A 26927-nucleotide genomic window follows, 5' to 3' on the forward strand; every position below is an offset into this window, starting at 1 on the left:
GACATTCTTGTCTGGTTTTGGTATCAGGGTGATGGTGGCCTCATAGAATGAGTTTGGGAGTGTTCCTCCCTCTGCTATATTTTGGAAGAGTTTGAGAAGGATAGGTGTTAGCTCTTCTCTAAATGTTTGATAGAATTCGCCTGTGAAGCTATCTGGTCCTGGGCTTTTGTTTTTTGGAAGATTTTTAAACACAGTTTCAATTTCAGTGCTTGTGATTGGTCTGTTCATATTTTCTATTTCTTCCTGATTCAGTCTTGGCAGGTTGTGCATTTCTAAGAATTTGTCCATTTCTTCCAGGTTGTCCATTTTATTGGCATAGAGTTGCTTGTAGTAATCTCTCATGATATTTTCTATTTCTGCAGTGTCAGTTGTTACTTCTCCTTTTTCATTTCTAATTCTATTGATTTGAGTCTTCTCCCTTTTTTTCTTCATGACTCTGGCTAATGGTTTATCAATTTTGTTTATCTTCTCAAAGAACCAGCTTTTAGTTTTATTGATCGTTGTTATCGTTTCCTTCATTTCTTTTTCATTTATTTCTAATCTGATCTTTATGATTTCTTTCCTTCTGCTAACTTTAGGTCTTTTTTGTTCTTCTTTCTCTAATTGCTTTAGGTGCAATGTTAGGTTGTTTATTCGAAATGTTTCCTGTTTCTTAAGGTAGGATTGTATTACTATAAACTTCCCTCTTAGAACTGTTTTTGCTGCATCCCATAGGTTTTGGGTTTTCGTGTCTCCATTGTCATTTGTTTCTAGGTATTTTTTGATTTCCTCTTTGATTTCTTCAGTGATCACTTCGTTATTAAGTAGTGTATTGTTTAGCCTCCAAGTGTTTGTATTTTTCACAGATCTTTTTCTGTAATTGATATCTAGTCTCATAGCGTTGTGGTCAGAAAAGATACTTGATACAATTTCAATTTTCTTAAATTTACCAAGGCTTGATTTGTGACCCAAGATATGATATATCCTGGAGAATGTTCCATGAGCACTTGAGAAAAATGTGTATTCTGTTGTTTTTGCATGGACTGTCCTATAAATAACAATTAAGTCCATCTTATTTAATGTATCATTTAAAGCTTGTGTCTCCTTATTTATTTTCATTTTGGATGATCTGTCCATTGGTGAAAGTGGGGTGTTAAAGTCCCCTACTATGAATGTGTTACTGTCGACTTCCCCTTTTATGGCTGTTAGCATTTGCCTTATGTATTGAGGTGCTCCTATGTTGGGTGCATAAATATTTACAATTGTTATATCTTCTTCTTGGATCGATCCCTTGATCATTATGTAGTATCCTTCTTTGTCTCTTCTAATAATCTTTATTTTAAAGTCTAATTTTGTCTGATATGAGAATTTCTACTCCAGTTTTCTTTTGGTTTCCATTTGCATGGAATATCTTTTTCCATCCCCTCACTTTCAGTCTGTATGTGTCCCTAGGTCTGAAGTGGGTCTCTTGTAGACAGCATATATATGGGTCTTGTTTTTGTATCCATTCAGGCGTCTGTGTCTTTTGGTGGGACCATTTAATCCACTTACATTTAAGGTAATTATCGATATGTATGTTCTTATGACCATTTTCTGAATTGTTTTGGGTTCGTTATTGTAGGTCTTTTCCTTCTCTTGTGTTTCTTGCCTAGAGAAGATCCTTTAGCAGTTGTTGTAAAGCTGGTTTGGTGGTGCTGAACTCTCTCAGCTTTTGCTTGTCTGTAAAGGTTTTAATTTCTCCATCAAATCTGAATAAGATCCTTGCTGGGTAGAGTAATCTTGGTTGTAGGTTTTTCTCCTTCATCACTTTAAATATGTCCTGCCAGTCCCTTCTGGCTTGCAGAGCTTCTGCTGAAAGATCAGCTGTTAACCTTATGGGGATTCCCTTGTGTTTTATTTGTTGTTTTTCCCTTGCTGCTTTTAATATGCTTTCTTTGTATTTAATTTTTGACAGTTTGATTAATATGTGTCTTGGTGTGTTTCTCCTTGGATTTATCCTGTATGGGACTCTCTGTGCTTCCTGGACTTGATTAACTATTTCCTTTCCCAAATTAGGGAACTTTTCAACTATAATCTCTTCAAATATTTTCTCAGTCCCTTTCTTTTTCTCTTCTTCTTCTGGGACTCCTATAATTCGAATGTTGGTGCGTTTAATGTTGTCCCAGAGGTCTCTGAGACTGTCCTCAGTTCTTTTCATTCTTTTTTCTTTATTCTGCTCTGCAGTAGTTATTTCCACTATCTTCCAGGTCACTTATTTGTTCTTCTGCCTCAGTTATTCTGCTATTGATCCCTTCTAGAGTAGTTTTATTTTCATTTATTGTGTTGTTCATCGTTGCTTCTTTCATCTTTAGTTCTTCTAGGTCCTTGTTAAATGTTTCTTGCATCTTCTCTATTCTATTTCCAAAATTTTGGATCATCTTTACTATCATTATTCTGAATTCTTTTTCAGGTAGACTGCCTATATCCTCTTCATTTGTTAGGTCTGGTGGGTTTTTATCTTGCTCCTTCATCTGCTGTGTGTTTTTCTCTCTTTTCATTTTGCTTATCTTACTGTGTTTGGGGTCTCCTTTTTGCAGGCTGCAGGTTCGTAGTTCCCGTTGTTTTTGGTGTCTGTCCCCAGCGGCTAAAGTTGACTCAGTGGGTTGTGTAGGCTTCCTGGTGGAGGGGACTAGTGCCTGTGTTCTGGTGGATGAGGCTGGATCTTGTCTTTCTGGTGGGCAGGTCCACGTCTGGTGGTGTGTTTTGGGGCGTCTGTGGACTTATTATGACTTTAGGCAGCCTCTCTGCTAATGTGTGGTGTTGTGTTCCTGTCTTGCTAGTTGTCTGGCATAGGGTGTCCAGCACTGTAGCTTGCTGGTCATTGAGTGAAGCTGGGTCTTGCTGTTGAGATGGAGATCTCTGGGAGATTTTCGCTGTTTGATATTATGTGGAGCTGGGAGGTCTCTTGTGGACCAGTGTCCTAAAGTTGGCTCTCCCACCTCAGAGGCACAGACCTGACTCCTGGCTGCAGCACCAAGAGCCTTTCATCCACATGGCTCAGAATAAAAGGGAGAAAAAGAAGAAAGAAAGAAAGAAAGAGAGAGAGAAAGAAAGAAAGAAAGGAAGGAAGGAAGGAAGGAAGGAAGGAAGAGTATAAAATAAAATAAAGTAAGATAAAATAAAATAAAGTTATTAAAATAAAAATAATTATTAAGAAAAAAGAATTTTTTTAAGTAAGAAAAAAGCAAAAAAAGACCCCCAAAATCGGATGGATAGAACCCTAGGACAAATGCTGAAAGCAAAGCTATACAGACAAAATCTCACACAGAAGCATACACATACACACTCACAAAAAGAGGAAAAGGGGAAAGAAATCATAAATCTTGCTCTCAAAGTCCACCTCCTCAATTTGGGATGATTTGTTGTCTATTCATGTATTCCACAGATGCAGGTACATCAAGTTGATTGTGGAGCTTTAATCCGCTGCTCCTGAGGCTGCTGGGAGAGATTTCCCTTTCTCTTCTTTGTTCGCACAGCTCCCGGGGCTCAGCTTTGGATTTGGCCCCGCCTCTGCGTGTAGGAGGGCTTCTGTTCTTCGTTCAGACAGGACGGGGTTAAAGAAGTTGCTAATTTGGCCGCTCTGGCTCACTCAGGCCACGGGGAGGGAGGGGTACAGAGTGCGGAGTGAGCCTGTGGCGACGGCAAAAGCCGGCGTGACGTTGCACCAGCCTGAGGCACGCCATACATTCTCCCGGGGAAGTTGTCCCTGGATCCCTGGACCCTGGCAGTGGCGGGCTAATCAGACTCCCCGGAAGGGAGGTGTGGAGAGTGACCTGTGCTTGCACACAGGCTTCTTGGTGGCAGCAGCAGCAGCCTTAGCGTCTCATGCCCGTCTCTGGGGTCTGCACTGTTAGCCACGGCTCGCGCCCGTCTCTGGAGCTCCTTTAAGCTCTTAATCCCTTCTCCTCGCGCACCCGGAAACAGAGAGGGAAGGAAAAGTCTCTTGCCTCTTCGGCAGGTCCAGACTTTTCCCCGGACTCGCTCCTGGCTAGCCGTGGAGCACTAACGCCCTGCAGGCTGTGTTCACGCTGCCAACCTCAGTCCTCTCCCTGTGCTCTGACCGAAGCCCGAGCCTCAGCTCCCAGCCCCACCCGCCCCAGCGGGTGAGCAGACAAGCCTCTCGGGGTGGTGAGTGCCAGTCGGCACTGATCCTTTGTGCGGGAATCTCTCCGCTTTGCCCTCCGCACCCCTGTTGCTGTGCTCTCTTCCGTGGCTCCAAAGCTTTCCCCTCCGCCACCCGCAGTCTCCGCACGCAAAGGGGCTTCCTAGTGTGTGGAACCCTTTCCTCCTTCACAGCTCCCTCCCACTGGTGCAGGTCCCGTCCCTATTCTTTTGTCTCTGTTTATTCTTTTTTCTTTTGCCCTACCCAGGTACGTGGGGGAGTTTCTTGCCTTTTGGGAGGTCTGAGGTCTTCTGCCAGTGTTCAGTAGGTGTTCTGTAGGAGTTGTTCCACGTGTAGATGTATTTCTGATGTATCTGTGGGGAGGAAGGTGATCTCCGTGTCTTACTCTTCCGCCATCTTCCCCCTCTCTCCTATGCGTTGTTTTATATTTCATTTTCATGAAAGAATACCTCTGAACAAACAGAATAATTGGTCAATTATCCAGATTTTTCTAAACATTAAATGGTTCATCTCATTACATCTAAATTATTCATTTAATGTTTTTCTTTTCTGATAATAGTCAATATGTAAAAAAATATCAAATACATCTGTGAACAGCTTAAATAATTTGTTAAAAAATAATATGCTGAACTAGACAATCATGCATTTCTTAGATTATTTTCTGATAACTTCGTAATGATAAATTTTAATAACACTGAATTTTTTCATGAAAAATGAACATTTCATGAAAATAAACGTTGAAAAAATAGACCACCATTAGATTTACTACCTGAAGGGATTCCCTGAACTTTTTCAAGTTTAAAAGGGCAAAGAACATGCTTATTACCACTGTAAAATGGAAACACGTTACTTTGGAAAGTGGGTATTTTAAGCATCAGCAACACATTAAAATACTTACATATCAACTATAATGAATTTCTATATATCTCAAAAATCTTGAATTTTTTTATGTTTAGAGCAACTTATACTTGGTCATTTTGCAAAATATTGATAATGATTCTGTGGACTTTGTGAAGCTGGTGCTGCTTTAGAGAAAATGAAAGCTAAAATAGAAAAATGAGTTCAATAAGCTTTCAGACTTTTTTGTTTAGTATATATAGAACTATACATTGATTGAAATGAGCTTTAAGTGTATTATATTAAAAATCAGAAGACGTGTTTTGAAAAATAAATGTTGCATTTCTTTTATTTTTACACTTTTCTTCAAACCCATTTCCATCAGACTCTCTTAAAACTTACTTTTTCTCTGAGAATCTGTTCAATTCTTTTATACTGTATTTATTAGCCCACTCCAACATACAGAGATCTCTTTAACCCCAAAATTCATTATATTTACTGCAATATACCACTCATTTAATAGTTTTTGTCTCCTCAAAATATTTATTATATGTTGTTTGACTATTTTATTTTCCTCATCTTTTTAATGATAGTTTAAGTATATCCATGGTAAAGTTTAGATTTTACCATTCTTTTAATCTTCTGTAGCACTTTTCAGAGGTAGTTCTCCAGTAATTAGTGGTGATAGAGGAAAAAATTACAATAATTATAAATTCTTGTACCTGTAATATTGCTATTTTTTGAGGCTTTTTGGGCTTCCATGTCAAACAAATTTCCTTCAGACGTACTTCGTGAAATTCCTCCTGACCAAAAATGGGCTTTTTCACTGGTTAACATTACTCCACCTACAAAGTAAATATAATATATATGTGTATATATATATATATATATATTTCTTGTAAGAATACATAAACAGATTGGCATAGAAACCAAACTCAAAGTAATCTACATATTTAAATAGAAAACTGCATATAAAAACACTCTGCATAGGTTCTCTACTTCTGATAGGATGCTGGACTAGGTATCCTGAAATAGGTATTATTACTCCATTGAAAAACCCTCAGATCCTGGATTAATACCAACAAGCAAACCTAGAAATACATTAGTGATCCAATAAAAAAAAGTAATAATGAAAATCCCAAGGATAACAAAAAGAATAGTAAGTTGAAACTTCAATAAATAGGCATTCCTTGTTTGGTGACTGGAAGTCTAAAAATCACAAAACAAAATTCTCCCCAAATCCTTCTATACATTTAATGCAGTTCAAGAAAAATCATATATTATGTATATGTGTTTGTAACTTAGGCTTTTTAAAAATTATGTAGAAAAGCAAAGACAAACCAGAAGAACACGATAGAAGTTATACGTGCCGCCAGATATCAGTATTTATTATAATTTGTGCTAAGTAAGACAATGTGGATTTGGAAGAGAAATAGACTAAGGACACACAATACCCCTAGAAATAGACCCACCCTCACATGTAAACTGAATATATGGCAGAGGTAGCCAGGCAGAGCAGTGTGGAAATAGATTATTCAATAAACAGTGATGGTACAATTGGTTGTCCATGCTGAAAAAACTTACATTGATCATACACAGAAATCTGTTCTAAGATATTTAAAGACTGAAAAACAAAACTTTAAAACTTAAAAATAGAGTCTAAGGAATTATCTTTATGCTTTCTGGAAATGGAGAATTTCTTAAGCAGAGCACACACACAAAATGCAAACCATAAAAAAAAAAAGAGAAATCCTACATATCAAAGGACATTGTTTACAAAAAGTAAAAACACAAGCTCAAAACTGGGAGAAGATATTTGCATTACATATGACTGAAGAAGAAAAAAGGATTGTATCCTAAAATACATCAAAGACTCCTACAAATTAATAAGCAAAATAAAAACAACATTACAGAAAAATTTGAAAAGAGATCTGAATAAGCATTTCTTATAAAAAGTAAACACAAATGATCCCTAAGTATATTAAAATATGCTCAATTTATCAGTAATCAGGGAAATGCTAAATGATACCACATGAGATACAATTATCAACCATCAAATTTGCAAAAGTTTTAAAATCTGGCAACACTAATTATTGGCAAAGATGAGGAGCAAAGGGAGCTTTTATACACTACTAGTGGAAGTGTCAATAAGTAGAACCACTTAGAAATCAATCTGGTATTATCTAGGAAAGGTGCTTACAGCCCAGTACTCAGCAATTTCAATTCCAGTTATTTGTTCTAGTAAAACCTTCCATATGTGCATCAGAAGATATATACAAGAATGTTCATTACATATTTTAAAAAATGGGAATCAATCAAAATATCCTTTGCCATATGAATGGATAAATTGTGGTGTTTTAATACACTGGAGTACCATGCAACTATGAAAACAGATGGATTACCAGTAAAAGTATCCATATGTACTAACTGTAGATATGGCATTGCTGAGCTTCAGTCTTCTTTACATATATGTTTTCTCTGAGCCCTATGACAACACTGAAAAATGCGTATGTTAAATCAGATTTCATAGAGTACAAAAATGAATCTCAACAATATGACGTAAGTAACCTACAAGGTCAAATAGCTGGTGAGTGACTGACCAGCCATAATTACTCATGCACATTACAGCTACACCATATAGCCCATAATCAGGTTGCCATATACCCCTTCTCAGACTCAAGGTTCCCAAGAGTACATTCTGAGACTATCCCACCTTCCATTTCCAGTTTCCAGTCATGCTGAACCTTATTTCTTGTCGTCCTTCATCTGTTAATCACACCTCCTTCACCTTTGACTTGTCTTTTTAGCCATACATTTCTTTCAAGTTCTTGACATTTTATTTCAAAGCAGTTTATTTTTTTAGAGAAATCAAAAGCCTTTTCTGGTATAAAAAAAGAAAGAACAAATTGAAGAGGAGAGGGGAGGAGAAGGGAGGAAGGAAAAGAAAAAGAAAGAGAAAGAAAGGAACGGAAAAAGGGGTAATGTTTTCCAAACATGGTGGATAAACAAATGCAAAAATTATCTCATAAAAAAAGTCAAATACTGCAATAGCAACTTTTTTCTCTGATAGGTGAAACTACATGGAAAGTTCGGATGAAAAGTAGAGTTTTGCACTATGCATTTTACACTGAACCGCAAGTTTCCTGGCAGATCCTCAAAATTATGTGGTTGATTTTACCATATGTAATGTCCAAAACTAAAGTCTTTAGCACAGAGAAGGTAGCCAAAACTTTGAAACAGGAAAACTAAGTTCACATCCTTCTGCAAAATTAAGCAGATTAAATTAAAATGAGAAAAAATATTTAAATAAAAAAGTACTTTTCAAAATGATAAAGTACACTTTAAATGGAAAACCAATTTAGACAGAAGTCTACCTAAACTCTTTAATTTCTTGTGGAGAAAAGACCAGAAAGGAACAATTTATACCTAGGATTCTTTTGAGGCAAATAATCCTTAATATAAAAAATAGTAATTACCCAGTGGAATACAGTGAGAATGTCTCAACCACATAAGAACCAGGAATGATGCCTTATGAAGTTATGCTCCTGGAGAATTATAACATTTCAGAAACAGAGGGACAAGGTGGTTGTTAGCTGGAATTCTTTATGGAGTAGTCCTCTTCTCCAGTCACCCAAGCAGATCTTCACTGTCATTTAAGCCAGTAGTTCTAAAATTCAACCCTACCAGAATGACCTGGAGGGTTTGAACAAACACGATACAAAACAGTTTGCTGGAGCCACCCCAGTGTTTCAGATCTAGAAGGTCTGGGGTTGCACCTGAGAATTTGCATTTCTAAGAAAGTGGAAAAGTGATGTGATGCAGTGGTTCTGAGGGGTACATTTTGAGAATCACATTCTAAAAATCACCATGCTAATTTCCTTCCCAAATAGACTTCTCCCTATTCTCTGGCTCTTCCTACTATCCCCCAATGAATCCTTCTTCTCCCAATCTTTTTGTGTATACACACACACACACACACACACACACACACACCCCTCACTGGACTTTGTCCTAAATCTGGACTTTTTTTTTTTTTCTGTGAATACAGGGAAAGGTGGTATAAGAGAAAATCCCTTGACTGGAAGGACTGTGATTCTGACATACAGAGGGCAGCGCATGTTTACACAGGTGCAAATAGCACTAGGCACATTTATCTTTTCCTTGTGTTTTCTTCCAATTAAACTTTATACTCAATTGCAATTGCTGTCTGAAACGGGAATTTTTTAAACCTCATCTAAAGAAGCATGAGTCAGTCTTTGTTGGAATGACTAAGTGGGAAAAGAGCAGTTTACTACCCACTTAACTGGGGACATGTTCTTGCTTTTTAGAACACAATTATTCTGATTCTACATGATCCACTATTTTTTTTCTTAAAGAACCAATGAATAAAGTTTTGATCTTCATTTATTTTACTGATTAAACTAGGCCTTAAGTGACTGGGAATATTTACCAACTGTATAACTTAGCAAAAGATCCCAGATTCTTTCTAAAGGGGGGTGGTGTTTGCAAGAGTAACCAGGCAAGCAATACCATTTTAAAGAATTATCCCTTTAAAATGTGTTCATTTGAAGTCATTATGGTAGTCATTATACAGTGAAGATTGCTATTTTTAGCCACTCAGTAGGTTCAAGGTATTTTCCAACTAGTCCTTGAATACCTCAGATCTCCGTTATGTTTCTATGATCTGTACTGCATTTAATTCTCGACCTATGTGATATTAAAAATGCTTCCAGGGGCTTCTCTGGTGGCGTAGTGGTTGAGGGTCCGCCTGCCGATGCAGGGGACACGGGTTCGTGCCCCGGTCCGGGAAGATCCCACGTGCCGCGGAGCGGCTGGGCCTGTGAGCCATGGCCGCTGAGCCTGCACGTCCGGAGCCTGTGCTCCGCAACGGGAGAGGCCACAACAGTGAGAGGCCCGCGTACCGCAAAAAAAAAAAAAAAAAAAAAAAAGTAACAATGGCTTAGATTTTAAGACTTTGAAGCAAAAATGATAAAAAGTTTAACTCAATGAGAGTGAAATAAAGTGGTCCCCAGCCTCACGCACCATACCTCCTCCAAACAAGGACTTTTTAGATAGGACATTTGGCCAAGGCAAAAGAAAATCAAGTCCTTGGCAAGGTTGGTTCTACTCATCCTGACCTTACCTCATTCTTGCAACATCTTGCCTTTCACCTCAGAGAGCAGAACTATGTAATCAACATTCAAAAAATGGTAAGAAATCTTTCAAAAGTTCAGAGGCTATTCCATGGAGATAGAAGTGTTTAAGAGAATACTATAGACTTCTGATAAATATTCATTGTAAATCACCAATCTTTTAATATTGACCTAAGCATATATAACTGATGATCAATAGACATTTGTTTTATTAATTTGAAGTCCCTTCAGTATGTTCATTTTAAAGATGGATTTCTTTTGTGTGTGGATGCATACAAACACACACACACATAAACTCTTCTTTGGTTTAAAAAAGAATTTGAAAATGCTTACAAATACTCAAACTATGCATTTAACCAACAAGTAAGTGTATGTTATTCTTCAGTAAAAAGTAAAACAAAACAAATAAGTAAATAAATGATAAATGATACTTGCAGAAATAAATAAATGATACTTGCAGAAAGTTGGTAGGAAAATAAAAATAAATGATTTTACAAACATCATGCTTTAAGTTCCAGTATATTACTAGCAATAGACCAAAAATTTGGCTCTCCACTTTCTCAGAGACCACAATAAGGAAAACATTACTAGTTACAAGCTACACAGTGAGCATATGATACAAACAAACCACTTAACAGAAGCACCAACATCACCCAGAGTGGTGAGGAAGGACTGCTGGGAAGGACATCCTTACCCCACACTTTATCATATGTTCAACAGTGAGTCTCTGTCACAGAACTCTTTCTTAATATGTGCTGATGGCATCTCACCCAGCGGCAATTCTGTCAAATTGGATAGACAGCAGTGGGTCCGGCTAAGCAGCTGTTTTCCTATCCTAACAGAAGAAAACACGTTAGGTTACAAAAGGACAGCATAGATCATCAGGGCCAGTAAAGCCCACCCTACTTAGTTTCTCTCAACTGAGTTTCTGTTTCCACATTTCAACCCACGTGGATTTATATGTTCTAGTTTTGGTGAGGAACCAAAGAATCACTTTCTCTTGATCCAAACAATGAGCTAAGCTAAAGATGGGAGTCACTCTCTCTTGGGAAATTAAGAGGAGTAGCTAAATCGTGGACCTGAACAGAAGATCTCTTTACTTCTGCATGTTGCAGTTAGGACATGGGCTGAAACTTTCCTGAGATCACAGTGGTATTAATGCTTCCACATAGAAGCATATAGGTACTAACCTTCTAAGCCATAGAGCAAGGTTAGTACTTTCACTGTGGAAAACGTTTAATGAAGGTGTTATCAAATGCCTGCTATTGCCACGGTATATTCCTGGTGATATGTCTCTCAAGTTTAAGCAATATATGTTCCTAGCAAAACTTAGAAGATGAATCAGCTACAAAACTTTTTTTAATGTGCACATGCACACACACATACACACACACACACACACTCCTTCTTGGTTTACGAAGAATTTGAGAATGCTTACAAATACTCAAACAACGCAATGCACTTAAACAGCAAGTAAGTGTACATCATTCTTCAGTAAAAAAGTTAGAAAACAAAACAAGTAAGTGAATAAATTAGGGTGACACTTGGAGAGAGCTGGTAGGCAACTGAACAAGTTTAATTATTGCACGAGTTGCTGGATAGGACTTTGGCTGTATAATAGTGACCTTAAGCCTTTTTTTTTTTTTTTTTTTTTGCGTTGTTAAATGCAAGAGAAGTCTCTTGGCTTGTATTTTTCAAAAGGTACAGAGGTCAAGTACTGATTCAGAAGGAGTGGAGCCAGAGTCGGATTTACAATGTGACTAAGGAAGCTGAACCTGTAGGTCTCTGACTTGCATGGCCCTTTCCAGGGCCCTGTGTCTAATTCTGTACTTGTTTTCTTATAAGATTTATACCCTGAAAAACTCCACTACTTTATAGAATACTTGACATCATGAGATCTCACTGGTTTTCCACTATCGGCAGTATTCGCTTGTTTGTTTTTCCTTATGTGTAAATGCATTTTGGCAAAGTACAAAGAAATTAGGCTTTGGAATTAGAATTCTCTTGTTTCGGACCCCTGGGTATAAACTTGGGAAAGTTACTAAACATTCTGTGATTCCGCTTATCATCTGTCAAAAATTAATAATAATAATAACTATTATTATTGTTGCTGTTGTTGTTGCCATTGTTCTTCATGAGCCTGCATTCTTCATAGTGCTGCTTTAACAGTCAAATGAAGTACTGTATAAAAAGTGGCAGGACCAGGTGATTCCCTTTCTCCCTCTTTTCCCTCCTTCCTATTATTCCTGTGCATATAGAAATAATTTCTCCAACTGGGCCCATTCCAGAAGCTTCTCCTATCACTCAGATGGCTTGAGACCCTGACCTCACTCCCTAAGGGAAAAAATGATTGCTGACCAGTTGTGTCTTGGGACCCTATCTCCTATGCATCATTCTTCATAGAATATTTTTATAGGTATCTGTATTACTCCTGCCAAAAAGAGTGGTAGGCTCGTGACAACAGAGGAACTGGGGTGCAGTAGAAAGAATGCAGGCCTTGAAATTAGACAGCTTTGTGTTCCAAGCAAAGTTTACAAATGAATTCACTGATCTGAGCATAACTTTCTCAACAATAGAGTATAAAAATATTTATTTTAAATAGTTGTTTTTTTAAACAAAAAGTTGCTATAAAGATTAAATTAAATAACATAAAGCCCCAATTAACACCAATCACTGCTGAAAATGAGAGTTCTTGTTTTATTTTTTCACATCTGTGCCAGTTCTGTTGGTTTTAGCATGAGTAATGAGAGGCTACTGATGAAGATACTTAAGGAATATCGGAAAAGAGGAAGCAGAAAAAGTTCTGTGGAAGTTTAATTGTTATTTTAGCATGATTGATTATTCAACCTGATAATGCTCTTTTTACTCTCTAAGGAGGGTAATCGAAAAATACTGTATTTTTTTCTAACTAGATTTTATCAGTCCCTTTGCAACAAAATCTAATATTTTTCAGCCAACACTTACCCCACTGCTACTGGATTAATTATAAGATTCCCCATAGTCTTTGCCAGGAGAAAAACACCCTCTGACAAACATTTTGTGTACCCCTGGGTTTGACCTAAGAATGCTGGTGTAAATCATTTACATATCTAAGTCTACCTTCTTGACAGAGAGTCAATATGAATGCTCAGTTGCTCTTAAGTGATAACCATGTTCATGCACTAATAATTGCTGTGAGAAGAAGCACGTGGATGAAGTTTGGTAGAATTGATAAAATTAAAGAAAGGAGCCCTCATTATGCCACATCATCTAGTATGTAAAGCCGGAGTTTCCCTTAAATTCTCAACAATTTATCATGTCTAATTTTTAATGTTCCAGGGAATCACAGTGTTTTTATTCATCAATTCTGTAAATTGAGAATTGTGTACAAAGTATGAACTGTTTATTAAAACACAAACTTGAAAAAAACTAATATGTGTTCATATGTGACTATATATAGTCAGATTGGTAGGTAGATGGATGGTTAGATAGACAGATAAACCAGATAGATAAAGTAGATAGGTATAGTCATATATACATACAGTCATATGTATATATACATATATTATTTAGTAGAACAAGAAGTATGTTTGTTATTAGTAATGCCTCACTCTTCTCTGCATACTGGAAACTAGATCATTTCCTTTCTGAGAGACAATTAAATCTTCAAACTTTCACTTAGTTGAAGATAGCATCAAGTAATCATGGAGTATGAAAGAAGTCTAAAGAAAGAACCTAAGAGAGACGAAAATTTTTCTGTGTGAGAAAGGAAACCAACTCACAGGGCTGGGGGTTTGGGACTGCAAGTGACTGCAGCCTAAAAGGAAGAAGGGAAATGAGAAGATGCAACTAATCAGAGTATTTTCAGTGAAATACTGAGGGCTATGCATTGTCAACCCTACTTATAGTTCTCCCATACACTTTTTTTCTTTTGGCTGCACCTCAAGGCTTGCAAGATGTTAGATCCCCGACTAGGGATTGAACCTCCCCCACTACCCCCCAGGCAGTGAAAGTGCGGAGTCTTAACCACTGGACCCTCAGGGAATTCCCTCCCAGACACTATTCAGAAATGCCATATTACTTACTGATATAAAATAAGTTTATAGTGAATCACTAATAAGAGGTGTTAAGTCCTACTTAAAGGCATGAATAACAGGAAAACACAGCTGTCCAAACGAACATATGGGTTATAAGTAGGGAGACCAACTGTCTAACTGGGTTTGCCTAGGACTGTCCTGTTTTAAAACTAAAACCTCTCAGCCCAGGGAAACCAGGATGGTTGTCCCTGTAATTACACATATTAGGGTATAAGTATATGGTCCGACCTGAAGGATGTGAAATAGTCAATATAAATTCCTTCTATTATTAAAATTTTTTTAAATATTTAAAACCATCATGAGGAAAAAAGCAAATATATCTATAACTGAGCCATACAGGAATGACTAATTTTAATGTTTAAATTATGTTTTGTTGTTCTATTTTCATGTGTTAAATTCTAATAGAAATATCAAATTAATACAAAGGAAAATATCCAGAATGAGATGAATAGAATTGTCCATCACTGTCCTTTTTATTTCATTAAATCAGCCTGAAAAATTGAACGCTCTCACTTCGCCCAAAAGAACTTCGAAACTTTTCAGAAGGAACTCTTCCTTTCCCTTCCTCTCCATCTCCCCTTTCATTCAAAGTAGGTGGAATACTCAAGGTAGAAGTTTGTGTTTCCCTCTACTGAGACCCTCACTGCTCTGTGGGAGCTGGAGGGTTCCTTGTGTTCAGCTGGGGAAACAGGGGTGGGGGGGTTGGGGGGGGAAGGAGGCTCTGTACTGTGCCCACAGCACCACCTGGTGCCAGGTCGGGGTCCTCCTGGACTGCTATTCTGGAGTTTTGTGCTGGTCTTGCTTCCAGCCCCCTGGCTGGTTGCCCTAGCTAGTGTAATATAGGGTAGCAGTTCTCAACTGTTCTTCTGCATCATCAGGCATGGAACTTTAAAAACTGATGTCTAGAACATATCCCAAGAACCTGAGGTGGAACCCAGGTATCAATACATATGTCCCAGGAGATTCTGATGCACAACCAACATTGTGAGCCACTGAGTCATAATTAAAGGTGATGAGAATATATTTGTTTCAATTTATTTTGTTTTAGACTAACATATTATTGGACATCATAAAATATAGGCAGATCAAGATGCCTATCCCTACAAGGCAACTCTTCTGGGGCAAAAACATTTATTGGGACATTATGAGATACATGGGATTTCGGGGTGATAAAGGAGAAATGTAGGACTCTCTCTTCCCTGTGAGTGGCGTGGCACTTCCTGGTATAGCCCAGGGATCAGTTCTAACACCAGTTCTGCTTTAGGAGTTAAGGACAAATACTCTCTCCCTCAGCATGCTTTGTTGGGATTTATGTATTCCTCTTTTCTTTCTCTTAGAATTATAAGATCACCACACAATTTTAATGCCAAAGTAAATTAATATAAATATCCTGTAACGTAGATAAAACTGAACGGATTATGAAACATCCCACCATTAGAAAATTATGCAGTCATTAAAGATAATCTTGATAGAGGTATGTAACAGCATGAAGTATGCTTATAAGGCTATGTTGAAATGAAAAAACTTAAACATGGTACAAAATCATGAAAAATCATGAAGAGAAACAAGACTAGGACACTCAAAGACTGACATACTCAAAAATACTACCAGTACATGTGTTTAAGTGGTAAGACTCTTGAGACTGATTTTCATTTTCCTTTTCTATATTTTAAAAATTTCAATGAGTATATATTATTTGATTATGAAAATATTATTTTACATAGAGAGGACAATAGTGATTAAATCATAGCTAATTTCTGAAGAGGGACATGTTTAAGGATAAAACAGGATGAAGAGGAAACCACAATGGGAACAAAGAAAAAATCTTAAAATTGATATGAACTCTAATATGAATTAATATTTCATGGCAATCCCTTGATTCCAACAATCCTTTCACCCTACAGGACTGGCAACCTACCAATTCTATCACTTTTTCACTGCCTCTCACCTGTCTCCCCTTCAAAACTCTCTTCCTCTATTCACAGTTTAAATGACAAGAACGGTCATTACAACCGCCTTCTTGCCTGCCCCCTTAACTCTCCAAATATTCTACAAGTTTCTTCCACTAACTAGTGGAACCATACCTTGGGACCATACCATACTCCACCTAATAATCATAATCCAGAAAGCAGCTTGTAGCTGAAGAAAAGCATACAAACTAATCCCAGGTGGTTAGTTCTTAATGTTGCCAGGCAATCTTACTTAATGCCCCTGGCACACACACGCCCCTCTCCTTTCTTGCTGAATCTCCAACATCCTTCTTGGTTTTTATTTTTAGCTGATAATCTTGCTTCGTATTTTACTGAGGGTTAAAAAAAAAAAAAGCAATCAGAGAGAACTTCCACCTGTTCCTACCAACACATCTTTTGAACTTCCTATATTTGGACCCCTGTACTTGGGTTTCTTTCCTGTTACTGTGGATGAGCTGTTGGTGGTGCCAGCCAAATCTCCCCCGCTCTGCAGGCCCCATTCCTATTCACCTACTCAGAGAAATGCATCAAAAACTTTCTTCCATCTTTCCTGCATCACAAGTGTATTCCCCTCTATTGCATGTTTCCCATAAGCATAAAAACATGCTGATACTTTGGACACCTCAAGAAAAAAAAAAAAAGAAAGCCAACCAAACCTGTCTTCACCTTCCTTCACCCTCTAGATTCCACATTTTCCCCCTTCCCTTTACAGCAAAAGCAGACACACAAAAAAATACCTTGTCTCCTTATCCACAATTATTTTTTCCTAACTCTCATGCCTTCCCATCATTTTCACCCATTCCCCACTCCACCAGAAATGCTCTTGTCAAGGTCACCTATGACCTCCCATTGCCAAATTCAATGGTGAATTTTCATTCCTTGTCTTAGTTGATTCATCAACATCAATGCAATGTAGCTTATCACTTTCCCCTCCTTGAAACAGTCAGATCATTTCACTCAGGTCATATCATTCACCTGTTCAAAACCTTGCAACGGCTTCCTTTCTCAACCAAGTAAAAGCCAAAGTCATATGACCTATATGGCCCTAGTCCAAAACACCTGATCCCATAACCTGTCTGAGGTCATCTTCTATACCCTCTCCTTCCTCATGTGAGTCCACCCACATTGGCCTTACTTGTTGTTCTTCAAACACACCAGGTACATTCTTTCCTCATGGCCTTTATGCTTGTTGTTTTCTCTACCTAAAACACTCTTCCCCCCAGATAACTGTGGCAATTTCCTCAGCATCTTTAGATATTTACTAAAATATCACCCCATAAATGATGCCTTCCCTGGCCTCCCTATTTAAAATTAGTAATTCAACACACATTCCTTGTTGCCTGTGTCTACCTTCTTTTTCTCCATACCGCCTATAACCTCTAATATGCAATATATACGACTAATTTATTTTGTTATGTCCTATTTTCCCTACACTAGAATATAAGCACCACAGAATGAAGATTTATTTCTTTGCCTATTTTGTTCACTGTTGTTTCCTTAGAATCTAGATCAGTTTCTAGTACATAGTAGATATTCAGTAAAATATGCAGTGAAATGAAATGGATGAATGAATTTCCACTTGAGAGCTGAGAAAGTAAAGAGCTGGATTAACAGACCAAAAGTTATTTGCAACAAATCACAGGAAGTCTGTGAGGGTTTTCTAGGTGGTTTGCAAATCTGGCATATAGGTAGCTTACATGAATAGTTTTCCTGAAAGAAATGCCCACCGCAGTGTGAAAGCTGTGGGGAGACTAACCAAGAAATGGCATAAATTCCACTATCTACTAGTTCTAGGCCAAGGTGAGAGAGGCTGCCTACTAACATGAGATGGGGGAAAGAGACAGAGACAAATAGTCACACACACACACAAACACAAACAGAGATAGAAATAGAGAAAGAGAGAAAGAGAAAGAGAGAGAGAGAGAGAGAGAGGAGAGAGAGAGATCCAGGAGACTCCAGTTTCTAAACTTCTACCTTCTAATCTGTTACTATCTATGCTACACGTGAGGATTAAAGTGCCTCACTGTAAATGAGTAGACCAGACAATCACAAATATTTTCAGTCTCCTAAATTATCTTCAGATTTGTACATTTGACAGCTAGTAAACATCTGGATTCTTTTTAGTCTTTATACCCATCCTAAGACCTCATTCTGTGAAGATCTGAATAGCTATTCTTGACCTAGCCTGTTTATCAATTTCAAGCACTCATCCTCCAAGCTCACAAAAATAGTCACATGAAATGATATTCTAAGTAAGCCCTAACTGGCTTTAATAAATAAATTGTTAGCTGAGGCCAGTCTTTTGTATTCCAAAGTAACTTAATCCTAAAAGAAGAACATCTGTGATATGGAATAACTATAAATATGTGGTACTCTAAAGATAGAAAGATAATTATCCAATTTGACATTTGATAACCACAGTACCAGGCTTAAGGTGGTAAAAAATAAATCAGGACTATTTTACAGTCCTGATTTGTTCAAATATATGTATATCATATCATTTTTGTCTTCTGAACATCGAAGATAATTACATTCATGCCAAATTAAATGTTTAATTGTGAACAGTTTTCTGCTTAGCTTTCTTTATTCAAAACATTTTGATTCTACTACTTTAATTATTATTTAATATTTGTATAATATTTAAGGCCATAGATTAACTAATAAATTGTTACTGGATCTTGACATTATACAAAAATTTTTTTCTTTATACAAATTTTTCAGAACTGACAAATGAACATAAGAATCAAGGCATAACAAATAAACATTCCTCATTGTTGATTCTGTTTTTCAAAAAGGAATTGGCAGTGCCTTTTTCTATTCCCACAGCCTGCACAGATAATTCTAAACATGAAAAATCTGGAGCAGTTCACAGCTTCAAAACAGCAACAAAGCCAAAATCTGTAGTTTTTGTCAAACTAAGAAAAATGGAAATATTTTCAATGCAAGGTTTTTTTCTAATAATAACCTACTCTTTCATTTTTGAGAGGCTGCTTGTGAACTGTTAATGATAGAACAATCAGTGGACCTATTCCTGTGACTTCTACTGTTGCAAAATTCAATTTGACACTGACAAAAATGAGTATTACTCCCAATAATGTTTGCTTTCTGTTTTGTGAAAAGACAGTATTTCCTTGCAAAATACAACTGGTACTGTGACACAAAGCCCATAAACAACGGAGGGTATTAAAAACTTGGAAAACAAAGCACCAATATTTTATGAATGGCTTGCTCACCTTTCTGTCACACCAGCTGCACTAATCTGAACATTCTCCCTTAGTACACATTTTATCCATATCTGCAAATGACTAGTAGTAACACAGCTCCTCCAGTATCACTCAGGGTCCAGTAAGGAAAACAGAAACTATATGAGGTCTTTCAAGCAGAGGGGAGTAGAAGTGTGAAAGAGCAAAAACGCGGAATGTGAACTAATCTAAATATTGACACCTGCAGGAAGGAGCTACTATCCCCAGGGCCAAGGAAACAAAAGGGAGGATGAGGTGGTGGAATCCAGGTGTCCACTTGCTAATGCACTTGTGTGGTGCCTCAAGAGATCTTGGAAACACCAAGCAGGGACCCCTGTGTCAGTACTTGGACCACGAATACGGTGCTGGAGAGAGGTGGGTGGCTGGAAATATAACTGGGCCCTGTGTAAGTGGTGCTGGAACTGCTGAGGAAGTACCACTGAGCTGGAGCCAAGGTTACCAAGGGTCTCTGTTGCACATCCTGGTGCTGGTATAGCCAAGGAGTGAGGCAAAAGGCAAGTGTTGCAATCAAGGAAGAATTTTGTACTATGGTGCTGAAACGGCCAGAGGATGCTTGGAGTTCATAGCTTTTTGTTGCTGCAGATGGAGGCCTAAAAGCTGAAAACAGGAAGTGAGTCACTTTCCCCCTCCTTCATTTCTCAGTTTCTTGCCGGGACCTCTCATTGGCAAGACCTAACTGGAATCTTGCTGGCAATAAAAACCTGGAAAGGCAATCTGTGGGGCATCAGAAACCTACAATACATAGAAGAGCAGAAAAGGACAGAAATGGAGGCTAAGGGCAAACAGGCAAATGGCTCACATGTCCTATATTCTACGCCAATTTTTCTGTAGTATTTATTTAACATGACTATACCTAAAATTGCTAATGACAATCTGGCATTTATTTTTATCATCTTACTAAAGGAATAAAATAAATAAGAAAGAAAGAAATGGAAGACAAGGATATAATATATATAAAACATGTAATATATAACTGTAAACGAGTGACCTTACTTAAGCCGGCTATTGAAATAATTCTGAGTTTTCAACTTTATTAAAGGCATATTTAATAGATTTAGCAAATTACAAAATATCTCTTTCCTGACTGTCATAAAGCCACATTAATGTTCTACTTAAACCTTCATAATTCTGTTGACATTCCAATATATGATGTTATTAAGCAGGTAATTTATATAAGAACACAATCAATAAAAATTTATTACCCTGTGGTAGATTAAAGATGATCTCCAATTCAATTATTTGCTATCCTCTCACTGAGATTCCACTTGAATCCAGACAGGCCTTAGTGATTTGCTTGACTAATAGAGTGTGAGAAAAGCAATGTTGTGAGATTTCCAAGCTCATAAAAAGTCGTGGAGGCTCTGTTCAATTCTCTTTGAAAACTTGCTCTGGGTGAAACCAGCTGCCATGTCAGAAGTCTGACTGCCCTGAGGCCATCATGCTGGAGAGATTACATATAGGTGCTCTGGTCAACAGTCCCAGCTGAGCCCCAACTTCTACTCATATGTGCAAAGTATCAGACGAGAATATGAAGCCATCATGAACCCTCCAGACCAGCCCACCTGCAAGCCTACAGCCACAACCTATACTATGAAGGGTAGAAGACTGCCGAGCCAATCCTACCTAAACGTCTTGCTATCAAATTGTAAAATATAACAAAACGCATGTTTTGAGCCACTAAGTTTTGGGGTAGTTTGTTATACAGCAAGAGATGATGAAACATGGTCTTTCTAATAAGCAAAACGATGTACACTAAAGCAAATTATCCATGTTAAATGTAGCCAGGTTATTAAAATACTAAAGTAATTAAATTACAAAACACAGTACTCTTGAAATTTCAGGGATGAAGTATTTCACATATTACTGATGAAATTGAAATTATTACAGTATTTGAGGGAACCACTTTGATAATGTTAAGTTGTTACAAGTTGAGCTTATGGCCCCTCACTGTGATGAGTCCCTTCACGGCACTGGGAGGGACCCTAACAACTTATGTTTGTAATTCTGTATTCTTTTTCCCAAAGATCCCCTTTCTCCAAGTTATATAAATTTCAGGCCCCATAAAATAGAGTCTGTCTTTGGGGAAGACACATCAATAATTCTTCTAATAGTCCTTCTAAGTAATTTGTATTTTCCCCAAGAAAATAATTCAAAAGGAAGATGGACAGCTACGTTTATAAAACTCTCTTTCACAGCATTATATAAAATAGAAAAATAAACTGAAAATAACCCAAATGTTCTTTAACAGATGAATAATTGAATACATTATAAGCTATCAACTTAGAGCACAATGTCCTCTTTTCACAAAATAGTTGCAGAGTCTCTAACAACACAAGAAATTGTTTATAGTATAAGTGAAAAAGCTGATCTTGAAAGTTTATATGAATTATGGTTGCAAGTATTAAAAATGTATATATTACAGATAAAAACTGGAAAGAAATTTGGAGAGGTGAAAAAACAGTTATGTTGAGGTAATGGTCATAAAATGCAACTTTGTCTTCAATTTCTTTTTTAAAAAAATATTTATTTGGCTGCGCCATGTCTTAGCTGCAGCATGCCAGATCTTTTTTAGTTGCTGCACGGGGGATCTTTTTTAGTTGTGGCATGCAGGAACTAGTTCCCTGACCAGGGATCGAACCTGGGCCCCCTGCATTAGAAGCGCAGAGTCTTAGCCACCGGACCACCATATCTTCAAAGGGAAGTCCATATCTTCAACTTCTTTTTTTGCCAGTTGCATCCCATCACAGTCATTGGTAAGTGATGCAAGCTCTCTCAGAAATCAGCTTCTGAGGTTTTATGAGATATCTTGTAAAATATGCAGCTAAACTAAGGGAATTACTGTAATGCCCAAAGCTAGGGAAAGCAGGCCAGGTTGTGGAAGGCCAGTTCTCACTTCTTTGCAAAGTGTGATGTGGAAAAATAAACATGTCATTAAGAAGGTAAACTCAGACTCTCGGGGAAGTTTGACTTCTTTCTACTCCCTTTTCGCCTCATGAACAGCAAAGTAAAACCACCAGGAGCCAGAAATCAAAAAGCCAACACTGAGGGCTTCCCTGGTGGCGCAGTGGTTGAGAGTCCGCTTGACGATGCAGGGGACACGGGTTCGTGCCCCGGTCCGGGAAGATCCCACATGCCGCGGAGCGGCTGGGCCCGTGAGCCATGGCCACTGAGCCTGCACGTCCGGAGCCTGTGCTCTGCAACCGGAGAGGCCACGACAGTGAGAGGCCCGCATACTGCAAAAACAAACAAACAAACAAACAAAAAAAGCCAACACTGTTCTCCATCCCTGTATCTGCCATCTTTACACAAATAGGGATGCACCTGCACACAAAATATATATAGAAACACATACACACACACACACCCCTTCAAGTAGATATATTTAAAGAAAACACTGGCTATTGTAATAATTTTTTGGATACTGTGGAGTGGTAGAACAGAAAGAGCAAGATCTGGAGGCCAGTTCTGGGTTTGTGCCCAGTTGGTGCTATGACCTGCAGTGACTCCTTGCTTGCTGAGAGCCTCACGTCTCTGTCTGAAAAATGAGGGGATCCTCATGATGTGATCATCAAGATCTCATCTCCTGTCACCATCATCTGACTCTGTTCACAAATGAAATGGGACCCATTTTAAAACCAGGGAATTTGTGAAGCCATGCTGCTCCGAGGGGTTTTATCTCTTTTTTACAACATAATTTTAGATCATAGAATTTTAGATGATACAATTTTAGGTGATGGAAAGAAATTAAAAGGAAGCCAGGTTCTAACACACAGCTCAGTGGTGACAGAGGCAAGGAACCCAGCTTTTCTTCTCTTCTCCAAACTTAGAAAACAGCACAGCCAAGTGATGGCCCCCTTCCAAGTTCTTTCTTTTCAGTTTTCATTAGAGATAAACACAAGGAGAAACATTTTAATCTGGCCCCGTGGCAGAGGTATAAAGAGCCTCTTAAGTAGTCCTCACTCCTTTTACTGTACCCTTAGAAGCTCACACCTGAGTCACTCAGGTGGTGGCTGAACGCCAGCTCAACTTGTGTGGTCCTGTGGCTGAGGTCCAGCAGACAACTATGAAAGCAAGATCATGTCAGGAACTTTATTTCCACACAAAACATCATTTTGCTGTATTCACAAACAATAAGGAAAGTCTGCCTTCTGGATATGGCCTCACAATGTGAATTTAAAATGGCCTACCATGTAGTTTCCATCAAAAGCCATGCCAATCCTAGAACAGGGCATATGAACTATTCACAGCACACAATTCTTCTAGGCTTATCCCTAGATCAATTCCAATCAGAAGCCAGCTTTAAAAGTAAAGCATATTATTGCAGCCTGTTATCAAAATGGTCTTTACAGAATGATGGCTTAGCACTACTTCCTTGGTTTTTACTCCTGGTAAAGATGACGTGTGACCATATATGAAATTTCTCTATATTTTTGTAAAAGTGTAATCAGGGAACTTGCCCAGTATGTTTCACATAAGGCCATGTGTGACAAACTATTCTCAGATTTGGGGGGTAGGAAACGTTTCTTCCTCCAAATTTTAATCTTTTCTCTTAAAGACTAGTATCCCCTCATGCTTTGGGTTTTACCTTGGCTACTAGGGAAAGTTAGACTGGGTTTTAGTGCATTTAAAATAGCTTCCCATATCCCTGGTTTTTGTTTGTTTGTTTGTTTAATATAATTAATCTCTTCACCCAACCCACTATACCTTTTCATTATTATATGACGCTTAGTTTTTATTGTTAAGGGTTTTCAATTTTATTATATATGTATTTTTTATGATTAGGTTGGGGAAAGGTAGTATATAAATATATAACAATGTGTGTTGGTATATGTATATGTGTGCTGTATATAATATATATTAATTGTCATAGAAAACACATCTTTATAAATGAAGGACCTTAGCAATAATTTAATTGACTGGTTTCAAACATAATTCTCTCATGCATTGAGGACCAATTTCTTCAAATGAAATAGTATGCAAAACTTAAAGAAATATACTTGGAAAGTAAATAATAAAAGCAGAGTTCATCTGGTTGAAACGTAAGGGGAGAATAGCCCACCACGCTCACTTGCTAGCCACCACTTTCACTGCAGTGGGGGGCTCTGGAGTCACTCCACAGAACTTACAGTTTCCCATGGTACATATTTGAAAACTCTCAATCAAATTCAATTGTCTCCTTTTATAAATATGGAAACTGAGGCTTTGAAATTGTGATTTATCTAAAAACACTTACCAAGGTGGTGATGAGGTCAACATCAGTTCTCAGGTTAGGTTCCCTGATTGCCAGATGTTTATTTTTGTTACAACAGAACAGTCAATCCCAATATGGGCTTAACATTAAAATTGTGTTATTTGAAAAGGATTGAGTAGTTTTGAATTTTGTTAAAAATTAAAGAGAGTCTAAGATTTTCTTAAACTCAACAAGGCAGCAAACATTATTTTCTTTCTTTTTTCCTCCTTCTAGGCCCACCCAGCAGGGATAGGCCTCTCTTCTTTTCAGGTTTGCTTTCAACTGGTTCTGTGTGTTGCCTATTCCCTATGCGAAACTAACAGATCTAAATTTTTTGACCCTCTGAGTAAAAATCATATGGCTCTGCATTTTTTCTGTATTAAATAAGCATAGCTAAGATAAAGATTCTGTGGAATCTTAGTGACAACTTATTTTTCTTTCTTGGACATTTTAAAATGTTGACCCGATTCTGATTTTTCACATAATACATATCAAATTCTTTTGTCTGTTAGTAAAATCTGTACATGTCCTTGTGTAACCACTATCAATAAACTGAGAACTGAATAAACTTGGGAGCATGGTTTATTTTACAAATGCCTCCAGACAAAAACTAAGAAAATAGAATGTCATTGCATGATGCACAAAGATTTCAGACAAACTTTAAATAAATCATGTAAAGTTTTAAAAAGCCATATTTGAGCTACAAAGTTCAAAGTCATTATTCTTCACACTCAACTTCAGATGGAACAGAAAAGTTTGAATCAAATTTTGATCATCTAATAGTAGACTTAACATTATGGCTTTTAGGAGAAATGCTTCCAAAGCTATCATTTATTGTTTGTTTTCATTTTTATTCCTTACAGTATACAGGCTTACTTTGTCCACTAGAATATATGGGTAAGTTCACTTATAGAAATATTTATTTAATAAAAACCATTTCAACATAAACAATTTCAAGGATCATAGGCAGAAAATACCACTCTCTAGTGGTGAAACCCTGAAACACCAAAGTCATGAGGGCAGACTGCCTTCCAGTTACTGCACTGACTCATCCAGGTAGAGAAGGAAATAATAGGAAGTTCTGAAGTTTGGTTATTAGCAAAGAAACCTCAAGAAGACTACATGCATCTGGATGTCCTGGAGAGCACAGGACACCTGGGCATGGAGGAAAGTGGTGGAAAGAGAAGCAAGCCATTGCCAAAAAGATATAGATCAAAGCAATGCCTGATCTCCTTCTATGAGTGATGGGAAAAACCTGCCACTAATTAAACTAGTGCCTGGGTAAAGTCCCAGGGACTTTTCTGAACCAGAATTAAGCACTGGATCCAAAGGCAGCATGGGAGATCAAGAGGGATAAAGAGCCAACTGTATCCTGCTAGCTCAGGGTATAAACAATGAACAAAGCTGGGTAGCCAAGGAATCAGTTTAATGGATGTTGGGCTCCTATTGGGCCAGAGGGGATGAAAGGGAATCAACTGGCCAAGGTAAACATTTAAGGCTTAACCAGACAAGTGAACATTTGTCCAGGCTCCGCCCTTTGATTATTCAATCATGACTTGATAAGCTCCTGAAGTCTGTCCCTGGTCTAAGCCTTCATTCTGGAGTTCTCCATTCAGGTCTCAGCCTCATTTTTAGTCTCTCCAGTTCCTTTCTAATGAGGCAATATTTTTATAAGGGTTGCCAATTTATAAGTCAAATTACATTTGTATTATCCAAATTATTCAATCAGAGGAATAAATCCCATACACCCCAAGCAGCCTTGACATAGAACAAATCCTTCGAGAGACAAAATAGGATTCAAAAAATAATAATCTGAATTGGCAAAACAATGAAGAGTTCATGAAAAAGATCTACAGAAATCCTTTGTCCATAGACGTATGAGGCTGAGACTGTGCAGAGAGAGGCTTTTCTAAATTATTAAAGATTATAAGATATTGTAAAAACTGCAAAGCCCTTTATAAATACTAGATCCTGTGTGATCTAATATTCTGGTGGCAGTAAAAAGGGAGGATGGTAAGAATAGTAATTTGAATTTGTGGACGGCCTATCATCTTAGACACTTGTGCATTTGAAAGTCAGTTCATTAATCCTCAGGACTATCTTAGCAGAAAAGTAGCCAGTGTTATTAGCTCCTTTTGCAGATAAGAAATTGAGACACAGACAGATTATGTGGCTTATACAATACTTGTGCAAGGAAGCTGGGAGTAGACAGGAAAAACATTAGCTACAAAGGTGGGAATGTGGTCCACAGATAAAG

General features: G+C 37.7%; 1 protein-coding gene across 1 annotated transcript in view; it reads right to left on the reverse strand.

The window, feature by feature from the left end:
- MACC1 (MET transcriptional regulator MACC1) overlaps positions 1-26299 on the reverse strand; it is a gene marked incomplete at both ends in the record, with an annotated part of 47704 nt that extends 21405 nt beyond the window's left edge. The window contains 4 exon segments of the mRNA XM_082661795.1: positions 5701-5823; positions 26188-26215; positions 26219-26263; positions 26267-26299. Coding sequence (XP_082517921.1) covers positions 5701-5823; positions 26188-26215; positions 26219-26263; positions 26267-26299 — 229 coding nt within the window.
- Positions 26300-26927: the final 628 nt, after the last annotated feature.

Source organism: Grampus griseus (genome assembly GCF_964374135.1).
Source record: "Grampus griseus genome assembly, chromosome: 9".
Lineage (NCBI taxonomy): Eukaryota > Metazoa > Chordata > Mammalia > Artiodactyla > Delphinidae > Grampus > Grampus griseus.